At 40.3% G+C, this 14,860-nt stretch overlaps 1 protein-coding gene across 4 annotated transcripts in view; it reads left to right on the plus strand.

Annotated features, from left to right (window-relative positions):
• The window catches only part of LOC140734275 (glutamate receptor 3-like), a 358,588-nt gene that overhangs the window by 245,482 nt on the left and 98,246 nt on the right, over positions 1–14,860 (plus strand). For all 4 annotated transcript variants that reach the window (XR_012100505.1, XM_073058015.1, XM_073058016.1 and 1 more), the window contains exon 9: positions 11,435–11,542. Coding sequence is in view for 3 of the 4 variants with exons in the window: in XM_073058015.1 (XP_072914116.1) it covers positions 11,435–11,542 (108 nt within the window). In the remaining variant the exon portion in view is untranslated. The remainder of the gene's footprint in view (positions 1–11,434; positions 11,543–14,860) is intronic.

Raw genomic sequence — 14,860 nt, forward strand, 5'->3', positions numbered from 1 at the left:
GAGGCAGGAGTTCAGTCTAGTCTTGACCAACCTCTCAAAGCATTTCATCCCAATAGATGTGAGTGCTACCAAGCGATAGCCATTAAGGCAGCTCACATTATTCTTCTTAGGCACTGGCATAATTGTTGCCTTTTTGAAGCAATTGGGAACTTCTGCCCATGGCAGTGAGAGATTGAAAATGTCCTTGAATAATATTGCCAGTTGGTTGGCAGAGGTTTTCATAGCCTTACCAGGTACTCCATCAGGATCTTTCGCCTTGCGACATCGGCCTCTAAGACAGGGATCACAGGGTCATCAGGTGCAGCAGAGATCTTCACAGCTGTAGTTCTATTCTCCTTTTCAAAGCGGGTGTAGAAGGCGGTCAGTTCATCTGGTGGTGAAGCATCGCTGCCATTCATGCTGTTGGGTTTCGCTTTGTAGGAAGTAATGTCTTGCAAACCCTGTCAGAGTTGTCATACATCCGATGTCACCTCTAACCTCATTCAAAATTGTCTCTTCGCCCTTGAAATAGCCCTCCGCAAATCATACCTGGTTTTCTGGTACAGGCCTGGGTCGCCAGACTTGAATGCCACAGATCTCGCTTTCAGCATACGATGTATCTCCTGGTTCATCCACAGCTTTGTACAGTAAGTCTTTGTAGGCACACACTCATCCACACAGGTTTTAATGAAGTTAGTAACAACTGCAGCATACTCATTCAGGTTCAAAGATGAATCCCTGAATATATTCCAGTCTTCTGGTTCAAAGCAGCCCTGTAAATGCTCCTGTGCTTCCCTTGTCCATACCTTCTTGGTCCTCACTACTGGTGCTGAAGTCTTCAGTCTTTGCCTATACCCAGGGAGTAGAAGTACAGCCAGTTGACCAGACCTCCTGAAGTGAGGGCATGGAATAGCACAGTAGGTATTCTTGATGGAAAAGTTGAATTGAAATGGGTGCAGCAGAAATTTTCCCTGGTTTCTTGTGTGGTTACCACTTAACAGCAGCTGCATATGGTACTTAATTTCCAAAATTCATTTATTCAGTTTGAGTAACTTCACTGGAAACATATTCTGGAAGTATAATGAGCCCCGAGGCACTACTAAATGACACATTTATCACAGGAGACCAAGGACAAACTATTTCATTGGGTGGCAAGTTCTGAGCACATGATTAAATGTCAGATATTTGGTGAAGACCAATAATTCATTACCTTTATAATAATTCAGCAGGAACAGGGTTCAAGTAATTGTTGTTTTGAAAGGCTAAGACTCTTCATCAGGCCAGGTCTCAGTCCAAAACATCAACTCTTTATTCCTGTCCATAGTTGCTGCCTGACATGCTGAGTTCCTCCAGGATTTTGTGTCTGTAACTCTGCATATCCAGCTTCTGCAGAATCTCTTATGTTTATAGTTGTTTCTAAATCTCTGGTTTTATAATGCAAAAAGATATTCATATTTTTATGTAACAAATAAGTCTGGAGGTTTTGCCTGAAAGCCACTAAAATCATAAATTGGTATTTAGATATTGATCTATAAAAATAGAAAATAGCTATTTTGTTAGTAGTACACTACTGCAGATATACTTTAAACTGCAATTGAATTCATTATTTAGATCCTGATTCAAAATAAAGGCAACCATATGAATTTAAATGTTTTTTTAAGATGCACTTTGAATACTTTAGATTATAATGTACGTCTGATGTCCAGAACTTAACAATGTTATCCTTTGATATGCCTCTGTGTGATGGTGTATCTGACTGGTAGAAAATTAGTTTGCTGGATCCATGAAAGAAGTACAAGGAAGATAAATCCTAGCCCAGTTCACTTCAAATATCCTGGGGAATACTTTAAACTAATTTACTTCATCATTCAAAAGAGAAGCAGATTGAATCAGATTGGCCACTGGTTTGGTGTATAGCTCGATCTTAATTTCCATTAACTTGATTTATAACAGACAGCTGAAATACTGCCAGAATTTTTTTGGAGGCTGCTTTAAATTTACATCAGCCTTTCAGATTTTTCAGGCAACCATCACAGGGTCATATGGTTTCATCTGCAGGAATAGTGCACTGCAGAATATGAACTTGACAAAACTGGGTTCTATTACAGAATGGGGAAGGCTATGATAAAACTCTAAACCACAGTTCTGTCAACAACACACACAAAATACTAGAGGAACTCAGCAGGTCAGGCAACATCTATGGAGGGAAATGCACATCCGATGAAAGGTCTCAGCCCAAACATCAACTTTATTTCCCTCCAGCATTTTGTGCGTGTTGATCCTTATTTCCAGCATCTGCGGTCCATCTTGTGTGACCAAAGTCTCTTGCTGGTTGAGATTTCAGTATCGAAGAGATCTTGGTGACTACCTCTGGCCTCTTGGCAAATTTGTTAGCATCCAAATCATGGAAAGCAACAGATCCTGGGAGAGAAGCCTGAGGATTTGATATTGTATGGGAGTGGGATATCAGCTACTGGGGAAGGGTAGAGGTTTGGCAACAGGAACTTAGGAGGAAGAATCCGCAGTAGGAAATAAATAGTAGTTAGGGATTGGCCTAGAGAGCATTTGTTGGTGATGTTTTAGGGGTGAGGTTTGCTGCCATGAATAATTAGGGTAGATCAGTGGTGGGAAATCCATAATGAAAGTGGGGTGGGCAGAGTTAGGCCTGGAGATAAACTACTAGAGAGAGGTAATTAAGGAGAGGGTGTTAGCTGATGGGATTTTGCCGGACCAGGTCCAGCAGAGATGTCATTAGACAGATGGTAGAGATGAACAATTCGGCTTGACATTTGAGCTTTTGGTGGAGGTAAACTGCTTGGGATCGGGGGCTCAGAGTATGTTGAGATGAGAATCAGTTGAGACTTTGTGAACAAGTATGTAGTAAGGGTGAATCAGGAGGTAAGTGCTTATTAGGGATCTGGGAGCGGTCAGGTAGGTGGGTGATGGGTCAGTATTCCAGCATTTTGTGTGTGTTGCTGTGGGTCAGAATTCAGCATTGTTGTGGAGATTGAGTAAATGGTGGCAAAGAAGAGCCAAGTAGCCAGGCAATGACATGGGGCAAAATTTAGATTTGAGGGAAGGGTTGCAGGATGGCAATGGGATAAATATCGGGTAATAGCTTAAGATACCTTATGGAGACCCAACGTTGTGAAAGGCTATTTGTTCCAATGAAGATGCCGGAGGTGACATGTGGACGCCAGTCACACTAAACTGTGGCATTGTATTAACTATATTCAAGATAAAATTTTTATCAGTGAATGAAGCAAAAGATATCTTCAGATATGAAAATCTTTCATTATAAAACTAATTTAGAAACACAATTGAAGCAGTAACCTCTGCCTTTCACTACTTCTCACGGTGTTTCACATAACCATTATCACCAAACCACATTGGGCACTATTACAACAGCTGATGAAACTCATGTTATATTCTACATTTACATGTGTTACATTTTAGGGAGCAACTTGTTAAGTGCAAAGGGCACTGAGAGAGGAAGTAATTTATGGCAGAAATTCCAAAGATTAGAGGTTTATCGGCTGAAGAACGAGGCACCACTGGTGGAATAAAGGGATTTGGAAGACACGGGGCCAGAATCAGAGAAATAGAAAGGTTTGATTGGTGTCATCTTGAAAATGGTTACTTAAACAGAGAGTGTCCAGGCCATGAGGGATTAATTTTAAAGAATGTAACTGAAAATTAGAAGCGTTAGGCCTGGAGTCCTTGTAAGTCAACAAGGGCAAGAATAAAGGGCTTGGTTTTGGACATGATACAGGTAGCAGAGTTTTTGGTGACACATTTATGGAGCATGAACTTACCCCACTAGCTGGCATAAAAGTGATGGGCTGAATAACCTCTTTCCACGTCACTTAATGCTATGGAATTCTTCTAAATGGTAAAACAACCAGGGTACTACTGAAATATGAGTGAAGTTGACTCTGGCAAGGATGAGGCTACGAGCAGAAGTAAAGCTGAGGCAAACTGGAGACAGATGATTTTGCAGAGGTGGGAATTATTAACTTTTATTTCATAAGGGTATGTATTTAGAAAATGAATTCAGGATCAAGTAAGGACTACAATTTCAGTCTGATTATTCTAAATTAGTGATATCAATGAAAATGAATTCTGGGACACACAGTAGCTACCATATAGGACACTTGCCACCGTTGACTGGAGGTACATTGCTACTGTAATTGGAAAGCTCCAGTGCACTTCCAAACACAGTCTAGTACAATTATCAAGAAATGCAGAAGGATTTTCAATTCTATATTCAATCTGAAAAGAAGTAGTTCCTTGGTACTGAATACCAATCCAGGTGGAGCTTTCATCAGGGACACCAACTGATTTTTTTAGACATTGGTTTCAAGTGTTTGGGGCTGTGTTGGGTAATGAAATTGAGTACAATTCAGCCATGATCTAATTACACTAAAGAAACTGACCGGTATATTTCAGTTCTTATGTGGCTACTATGCTGCGGTATCAGCCTAGTTTAAAAGTTCTACTTTCTGGAATGAGTCTTGGACTTCACCCAGAGCCAAGGCAAGACTAACAGTGAAATGGCACACTGGAGTAAAATGCAATATGGAATAGAGCCGAGGAATTTTACTGTAGTCCAGGCTGATAAACTGACAGGTACAAACTACATCATCACAAATGGTTGCAGAGAGTAATTACAGTGGATTTGCAGTTTCCATTATAACCGTGGCACTTGTGGCAAGGTCAGTGATGACATATGATTTTTAATTCAATGTGGAGAGAGTTAGAACTAAGTCACCATGGTTTTCACAGCACTTAGTGTGAAATTGGCCAAATTAGCACAAATGATTAATGTATGTCAAATGTAAATTATGTTCAGTGTAAATAATTTCTGCCATCCTTTCTGCTAAAAGCCACCTACTAAACATCCCACATCCCAAGATCTATTAATAACCATGATGTTTCCACCAATTGTACTTCTTTGCAATTTAAATTTTTTGGTGCAAAGGCACAAGTAGGAAGATGTGTAAAACCCTCAAATATAGATTAGGTGCCACAGTGGCGTAGTGGTTAGGGCAACACCATTATAGCTCAGGGTGTTCCGTAGTTCGGTGTTCAATTCCAGCGCCCCCCATAAGGAGTTGGCATGTTTTCCCCGTGATCCATGGGGGTTTCCCCCCATTAACCCCCATTACAGGTTAGTAGGTTAATTGGTCATTGTAAATAGAAGAAGAAGAAAGCCCTCAACTCCGATTGGAGTCATGATGGCATTTTTTAGCAGGCTTTCTTATTTTTACGAGGTCGAGTTGCTAGCTCAACGCTCAGCCCAGCACAGATGGAAAGCGTGCAAAGGGAGCCGGCTGGATTCGAACTCGGGAGCCTTCGCTCCGAAGTCCAGTGCTGGTCCAGCACTACGCCACCAGCCAGCTGTCCTGTGATTAGGCTCGGGTGAAATAGGTGGGTTGCTGGGCGGTGCAATTCGTTGAACAGAAGGGCTAATTCAGTGCTGTATCTCGAAATAAATATGAAAATCTACTTTAATTTGCTGAGAAACTCGGTGTATGCTAATAAAATTAGAAAGAAGTTCAGTATAGTAAATAATTTTTGACAATTTATTACGAGTTTACATACAAATGGTATTAATAAAACTGCAGTAGGTTTTGCCAGAACTGATGATTTTGTCCAAAGAGGAACGGTTACCCTTGTATGCAAATCATCTGTTTGTACACATGTGGAAACCTAACACCAAGAAATATGCAAACCAAAATAAGAGAAATTTATGTAACTCAGGTTGTGTAACCAAATTTGTTCAATTGTCAAATATGCTCCTGTATTGGGAACCACCCACTTCAGGGTGAACTCATATGTAAAGGACATATTTGAAGTTTTATTTTAAGGTGCTGCTGGAAAACCAGATTTGGTTAGTAAGGAGTAAGGGTGAATGGGAGTGAAGATCTGTGCAGCAGAGTCTGGGGCATGTCAGAATTTGAAAGAGAGAACAGGAAGAAAGCAAGGAAACTGCCCAAGCAGAGACATTTGAACGTAGGACAGGCGTCATTGAGGGTTTCAGTAGATGAGGATGTGGGTCTTGGGGGAAGACTTTGAAATGTGAGGACAGAGACAACAATACAGAGGTATAAACGAACAGCCTCTTTGGAGAGAAGTATCTTGGTGATGTGGGGGGCAGTGTATGAATTAAGTTAGGTCCAAAATGGAAGCAGATTGTCCTTATTTAAAGTATCCTGTTGGGAAGTCCCATCAGTATGGTATTGGACTGGCTTTCTTGCCCTATTCTCCTCAGTTTGTCAGAAAGTTGCTCATTTGAGAGGATTCCAGAGCTGGTTTTAGGCCTCTTGGCTGACTTTCACATCAAACACAGTGAAGTGATCACAAAAGACATGGGAGGCCTGATGAAAGTCAGTTCTGAATCTCTCCCCTCTTTTTACTTTTACAAATCATCATCATTGTCAGACAGTTTGCAGATAATTAGATTTGTCTGATTTACAGTTTCCATCATTTCAACACTGGGAAGACCAAAAATATTCATCTTTACTCCTACCACGATTTCTATAAACCGATTCATTATGCTCCTTAGTTTCCTCCGTCTCCACCGCATCTGCTCTCGGGATAAGGCTTTTTATTCCAGAACAACTGAGATGTTCTCCTCTTTCAACACTGCCCTCATCCACATCTCTTCCATTTCTCATGCCCATAACTTCCACCATCTCCAACAGGACCCCAAGCATAGCTTTCCGTCCACTCCCCCCCCCCCCACCCCTCCGACTTTCCACCTTCCATAGGGACTACACCTTACATAACTCCCTTGAACACTCCTCCATCCCTACTGATCTCCCTCCTGGTATTTAACCTTGCAACCGGAACAAGGAGCTGAATGGCCTACTTCATGCTCCTATACCTTATGGTCTTAAGTGCCACAAGTGCCTCTCTCATTACCATTCAGAGCCTCAAACAGTGTAAGATGACACTTCACCTGTGAATCTGTTGAGGTCATCTATTATATCCGCACTCCAGGTGTGGACTCCTGTACATCAGTGAGACCTGACATAGACTAGGAGGCACTCCACCGAGGACCTTCGTCCATCTGCCACAAAAATCAGGATCTCCCAGTGGCCAGTTTCAATTCTACTTCCCACTTCCATTCCAAAATGTCAGTCCACGGCCTCCTCTACTGCCAGGATGAGGCCACAGTCAGGTTGGAGGAGCAACATCATATATTCCATCTGGGTAGCCTCCATCCAGAATCTACCCTTTTGAATAGCCTTGACCACAGTCCTCTAGATAGATAGATAGATACTTTATTCATCCCCATGGGGAAATTCAACATTTTTTCCAATGTCCCATACGCTTGTTTTAGCAAAACTAATTACTTAAAATTACTCAGTAAAAATATGATATGCATCTAAATCACTCTCTCAAAAAGCATTAATAATAGCTTTTAAAAAGTTCTTAAGTATTTTACTTAGATACATTAAATACAATCAACCCCGGCACTTTAACATATCTTACTCCTGACGGTTGAATTGTAAAGCCTAATGGCATTGGGGAGTATTGACCTCTTCATCCTGTCTGAGGAGCATTGCATCGATAGCAACCTGTCGCTGAAACTGCTTCTCTGTCTCTGGATGGTGCTATGTAGAGGATGTTCAGGGTTTTCCATAATTGACCGTAGCCTACTCAGCGCCCTTCGCTCAGCTACCGATGTTAAACTCTCCAGTACTTTGTCCACGACAGAGCCCGCCTTCCTTACCAACTTATTAAGACGTGAGGCGTCCCTCTTCTTAATGCTGCCTCCCCAACACGCCACCACAAAGAAGAGGGCGTTCTCCACAACTGACCTATAGAACATCTTCAGCATCTCACTACAGACATTGAATGACGCCAACCTTCTAAGGATGTACAGTCGACTCTGTGCCTTCCTGCACAAGGCATCTGTGTTGGCAGTCCAGTCTAGCTTCTCGTCTAACTGTACTCCCAGATACTTGTAGGTCTTAACCTGCTCCACACATTCTCCATTAATGATCACAGGCTCCATATGAGGCCTAGGTCTCCTAAAGTCCACCACCATCTCCTTGGTCTTGGTGATATTGAGACGCAAGTAGTTTGAGTTGCACCATATCACAAAGTCCTGTATCAGTTTCCTATACTCCTCCTCCTGTCCATTCCTGACACACCCCACTATGGCCGTGTCGTCAGCGAACTTCTGCACATGGCAGGACTCTGAGTTATATTGGAAGTCTGATGTGTACAGGGTGAACAGGACCGGAGAGAGCACGGTCCCCTGCGGCGCTCCTGTGCTGCTGACCACCGTGTCAGACCTACAGTCTCCCAACCGCACATACTGAGGTCTCTCAGTCAAGTAGTCCACTATCCAATCCATCATGTGAGAGTCTACTCCCATCTCCGTTAGTTTGTGCCTTAAGATCTTGGGCTGGATGGTGTTAAAGGCACTAGAGAAGTTCAGGAATGTAATCCTCACAGCACCACTGACCCCATCTAGGTGAGAGAGGGATTTGTGCAGCAAATACGTGATAGCATCCTCCACTCCCACCTTCTCCTTATACGCAAACTGAAGAGGATCCCGGGCGTGCCTGGTTTGTGGCCTCAGATTCTGTATTATCAGCCGCTCTAGCCCGTGGCCCAACCAAAATATTGCTACCCCACTTTATGTACCTTCAGGCAGAGAGCCAGCTTTTGCCTGAGTTATGTTGATGACATAAAGTTCCCCTTTATTGATCGCAGTACTTGAGATTGGACTGAAACAATAGACAGGTGATGGTGGTAATTAATCCATGATGAAAATGGCAGAAGCAGACCAAACAAAAAGCAAGTGTGGATAGTGTATTGTGGAGTATCTGAAGGATGGATTCATACCTGCACTGAGTAGCCAATGAGTCTGGTGTGTGAACAAGTTTTTTTCCAAATGAGGCAAAGAAACTGTCCAGGCTGCTTGAACATTTGAAGAGAATACATTCTAATAAAGCCAACTAGAACTTGGATTACTTTCAATCACTTCATGAAAACATTTCAAAGATGTTCGCCAGCACTTCGCAACAAAACAGTGACGATTTATATGTTTCATACAACTTTTCATTGCTCGCTATTAAATCTGGAAAGCCCCACACTGATTCTGAAGAACTGATTCTGCAGCAGTAAGGGAGGTTCTGAGTACAGACTTGCATAAGTCACCAGGCAAAATAATTGAATCATTTCTGCTCAGTGACAACTATGTTCAAAGATGAATAATGTCCGAGAGAGTGGATGACACATTGTCCAACATACTTAGGTCAACAGAATTTGCTCTGAAGCTGGATGAGTCAACTTTGCCAGGGAACAAATCCTTGCTTCTTTGTTATGTTCACTTCATAAAAGATGAAAGCATGTTTCAAGAGTTGTTATTTGCAAGGGGACTAGAAACAGGTACAAGGGTGGGAGTCAATATTTTGAGATGTTGAGCAATTCTTCAAAGAAAATGGCATTCTGGTCACCAACATTTGTGCTTGTACAACAAATGGGGACCATCAATGACAGGACACCACTGTGGCTTCTTTACTTTCTTGAAAAAAGCTGTGCCAAATATATTTACCATTCACTGTGTAATTCACAGTCAACAAATTGTTGCAAAAAAACCCTGCACAAATCATTAAATGCTGTTCCCACAGCAGTAAACAAAATCAGGTCTCATGAGCTCAATTCTCAACTATCATGAGGGCTTTGTATTGAGAATGATGAACAGTTTGAAAGCTTGCTGTTGCACACAGAAGTCAGGCGGCTTTCAAAAGAAAACTGCTTGAAATGCTTTTATGCACTTTTTGAAGCAGCGATAACATTTTTTGAGGACTCAAATACTTCATTCACTTATCAACTCAAGAATGTTAGCCTAATTTATCAGAATTATTCACAAGGTTTAATGAAATTAATCTCCAGTTGCAAAGAAATGATGTGGATTTTATCGAAGTCAAATCAGTCGTCTCCATATTTCTGCCTAAGTTAAACCTATTTAAGTGCAACATTCACCATCACAACCTTTTCCAATTTCTGAGATTCCAGATTAGGTAGTAAATCCATTTGTAATGAATTAACAGAAAGGATGGAGGAACAACTGACCTCACTACAAAATTACTTTGAACTGAAGCCAAGGTTCAAAAAACAAGACTTTTAGTTGAAGAAATAAATCTCTGAGTACTATCCTCCACCGTAGAAAAGGGTCAAGATGTTCTTTATTGCTTTTCGAAATCGTATTTAGTGGAAAATGGTTTCATTGCATTCACCCAGCTTCTTTCAAAGCAATGAAACAGATGAAAAATAGCTGAACATGGGGATCTGTTATACCTTCTGAGTGACATTCCAGCCTAATGTTGAGAAACTGATATCATTGCATCAAGCCCATCAGTCTCATTGAAAGGTGAAAAGCAATCAAGTATTGAATAGTTGGACTATTAATGTACTCTGTATAATTGTTGATGAAAATTGTTGTTAAGACCATAAGACATTGGAGCAGAATCAGGCCATTCAGCCCATCAAGTCTGCTCCACCATTTTATCATGGCTGATCCCAGATCCCACTCAACCCCATTCATCTGCCTTCTTGCCAAATACGTTGATGCCCTGACTGATCACGAAACTATCAACTTCTGCCTTAAGTTTAATGTGATTAAATAATGAAATAATTTTATTTATAACAAATAGATTTGAATAATTTTGTTATTATTTATCACTGTATTAAACTTACAGTTCCTATTTTCTTTTACACTGCATCCTTAATAAAAATTCCTGCATAAGAGGAGGTAGTTCAGCCCATTCAGCTGTAAGCCTGCCCATCCTAAACTAATTCCATTGTTCTTGGCCCATGGTCTTATAGGTTTCTGTGCATTTTCATTCAAAAAGGTATCTCTGTCTTTTTCAGACAATGAGTTACAGGTCTTCTTTCTCTGGATGAGAATTTTTTCCTTGGTTTGCTGATAATCTTTCCATCACTTGCTTTATCTCTATTATGGAAATTGATCCAAGTTATCCACTCCATCTAGGCCCTTCATAATTTCACACATCTTGATTAAATCTCACTTGAATGAGCCCCAACCTATCAAATCAGATAGCTAAAATTCTCACTTGAGAACAGCCTCAACTTATCGAATCAGATAACTAAAATTCCCACTTTTGAATATTTCTTAGCAAATATGGCTAATGCCGGAAAAGTTAATTTGATAGTCAGTAGCTAAAGGTCTGGGGGGCTTATTTCAAAATGTTTATCATTGATACCAGTCAGTTCAAACCTGCAGTAATTACCATTTCTTTACCTATCATTTAGAAATGCATGTTGCTGCATTTCAGTGCTCCCAATTCTGAACTTGCATCAGAATGAGTGCAGTATATATTTGTTTACCTTCAAGAGCTTTTTTTATGCTCCATGGACGTTTACTCCAATAAACTTGAACTAATAAGATTCAAACTTCTGATTGTTTTAGATTGGGTACTGGAATGAATATGAAAGGCTGGTGACTGTTGAAGAACTACAGCAGGTTAATGAATCGTCGTCTGCTGAAAACAGAACCATAGTAGTCACAACAATCATGGTGAGTACAATCCTGTTTCATTACTGTATTAACTTGAAAAATTTGGTGCATTTCATTCATGTTTCACTCTCTAACTTTTACCAAAAAATTATTTTGCAGAGAGCTACACAATAATGGAATGTCACTGACTGACTGTGAGAAGATATTAGTGCAGACTTAAATATATGATTTAAGCTGATTTCCAAATACAGTAATATTTTACTGGTGGCGATATTCTTCTGTTCTCTAAGCAGTACTTCTCAGTAATTTAATACCTCCACCCCAAAAGGGGACAGAGGTTCTTTAATTGGTGTTTCTGTCTGTCTGCCTGTTTATCTGTCTGCCTGCCTGCCTGGCTACCTGTCTATATGCTTGTCTGTCTGCTTGTGAACAATAACTACAGAAATCCTTCGTGGATTTCCAAGAAACTGGAAGAATAGATTCCAGGGAATGATACATCAAACAAGTTCAGTTCAACACAAGGTCCAATAATTAATCAATTATTGCATGGTCACCTGTTTCAATTTGATGTGGTGATTCACCATTATATGTAAGAACGTTAAATAAGATGATTTTCAAGCAAGTGAAAACCAAACGCCTAGAAAAACTCAGTGGGTCTGTTGGGGAAAAGTGATAGTCAGTGTTTCAAGACTAAGTCCTGAGGCAGGATCTTTGCCTTCCACAGATACAGCCTGACCAACTAAGTTCTTCCAGCATTTTGTTTTTTGCTCCAGACTCCAGCATCTACAGTCTATTACATCTCCATGATGATCTTCACGTTTATGATAGTGACAGATTTATCTTTTGTCAGCCTACAATAAGTGGCATTATGATGCATTGGCAGAATCCTAAAGCAGACTTGTTTAGTCATGAGCAGCTAAATTTCAAGTCAATGTTGATCTGACTATTGATCCTGACCAAGGTGTGCATTCTCACAAAATGCTATTAAACTTATGTCTTGTTAGTATGACTACGTTTAAGTTTGTAAGCTGGACTCAGAATGGCATTGTTTACTCAATCACTGGCAACACCTGCTCTTCCAATGTAACAATGGTCCTCTTGAGTTGCAACGATTCATTGGAATGAGAAATCTTATGTGTAATAATATTAACAATCCAGGGAATATTTCCTATAGACAAAGAACTTCCTTGCTGGAAATATCCAAAGATATTAGTAAGTAAGGTTTAGTTTTATGGAATATCTTTCTCTGAATGCCATAAAATAAGTTAGGAATTTGCTGCAGGGATAGGTTATAAGGAAAATAGGGAGAAGGAACTTTATATGTTGCTATGTTTTGTAATAGTATTTCAAGACTATATTTATATTAAATGTTAAGCATTTTGATTTTAATACAACTGTGATACATAATAGCAATTTATTTTCCTTATTTTTGCAATTATTATTCCAATGTTCAAGGACTTAACTGTACTTTTCTCACCATAATGGGTGATGTTAAAATTAGCATATCATTAGCTGTTAAGTTGTAACATGCAGTCTGTAAAAGGGAAGTTCATTTTATAAGTTCCAATTGCCATCATTTTTATTGTCTTCTACTTTAATGTTACTTTTTTCAAAAGGCAAACCTCCCAAATGCTGTTCAATAAATGTCCATTCATTTTGTATCTGATATTGTCACTTTTTTTCCACAAACATTTCCTGCACATGTTCACTTGGTTCTCTTGCTATGAATCCACCCAACTGGACAATGTAACCAAAACTCCCAGATACCACAGTGGCAGTCATTGCAGGAATGGACTTGGCTGCTTGTTGTATTGTGTAACAATATAATGCCTCAATAATGCTTTTTTTATAATCTAAAAGAACTTCCTTCATTCATTTTTGTCCCTTTTGCGATGGCAAATTGAAAGTTAGAATCAATTCATTTCTGGCATCGGCCTTTTGGAGTCTAACCCAGCCATGTCGGGATATAGATCTACAGTTTCTGATGGTGACAAATGAAATGAATTTGGGGATGAGATCAGAGCTAAAAAATGACGGTAATTTAGATCGAATCAATACTGATAAAGATCTCCTGCAAAGCCATGCCCTTAAGCGTTACTCACCTGAGGGAGAATTGCATGACTTTCTATCTCTTCATTATAATCAGTGATAAATAATGAAAGGGTAGATTCCACTGCTGAATTGAGCTATGAAGGAAAAGGATCCTACTGGAGCAAAATTTAGTAAAATTACATCTTGGAAGATTGAAAATGTTTTCTGAGGTTCAGCATAAAACATTGTATAAAATTCTTATGTCCGCTCTTCAAAAAAGATATTTTAGGTAAATTGGTTATTACCTCCATACAATAACATTAACATCAGTACTGCTAATAATGCTAAATGTGATTTCGAGTGCTAGATTGGCATTCTCAATCAAAGCGACTGGGTGAATGCCTCTTACAGGAAGCTAAAAGGTAGGCAACAGTGCCTTGACCAACCTGGGCAAAAATGCGATGTCTATCAGTGAACAGACGTGTTTTTGGTACTTGGTGCATCTTGAACTTGATCTCCAGCTATTGAAATGAGCTGGAAAAGATAAAAACAAAAATTTTCGAAGTTCCATTCCTCATGTGTGCTGAAGGAAATGATATTAGCCACAACAGTAAAGAAGTGTTCATAGCTGTACACCGTGGAAACCGGCCCTTTGGCCCATCAAATCTCTGCTGACCATTGAGCACCCATTCACATTGATCCCACTCCCATACACCCGCTGCCAAATTCCCATCTACCCCCTCCCAGATTCCCATCCACCCCCCTCTCAGATTCCCATCCACCCTTTCCCAGGTTCTCATCCACTCCCTCTCAGATTCCCATCCACCTCCTGATAGATTTTGTCAAACATTAGGAAAATATAGAGCAGATAATTAATCTACCATTCTGCGACTCTTTGTGATTTAGGAGGCAATTGGAGCACCTGGAGGAAATTCATGGGTTCACAAGGAGAAGCTGCAAACTTCACACAGAGAGCACCAGAGTGTCCTCAGGCCACTGAACCAGTGAAGCAGCAGCTCTACTGGTTGTACCTCTGGGCTGCCTGAATCTGATTAGAGAATCTGGTTTTCCATATCTCATTTCCACTGTTGGTTACATGTCATCATTGGACAAGGGCAGATGCACAGCTTTCAGGGCTCTAAACACTTTGAGGTGAATATTCCTGGCACTTATATCTAAATATGTCACTTCAAAGTAGTCAGTCAATCGAGTGACTAGAGGGCTGTACATAAGCGTAAATCACAAACCTTAGCAAAGAAAAATAGGATGAGAAATAAAAATGTGTAGAGGATATATGAACAAACAGGAAAATTTCAATGGAATTAGAGAATGCACTGCAACCCAGGG

Source organism: Hemitrygon akajei, chromosome 10 (genome assembly GCF_048418815.1).
Source record: "Hemitrygon akajei chromosome 10, sHemAka1.3, whole genome shotgun sequence".
In the NCBI taxonomy this organism is placed as follows: Eukaryota; Metazoa; Chordata; class Chondrichthyes; order Myliobatiformes; family Dasyatidae; genus Hemitrygon; species Hemitrygon akajei.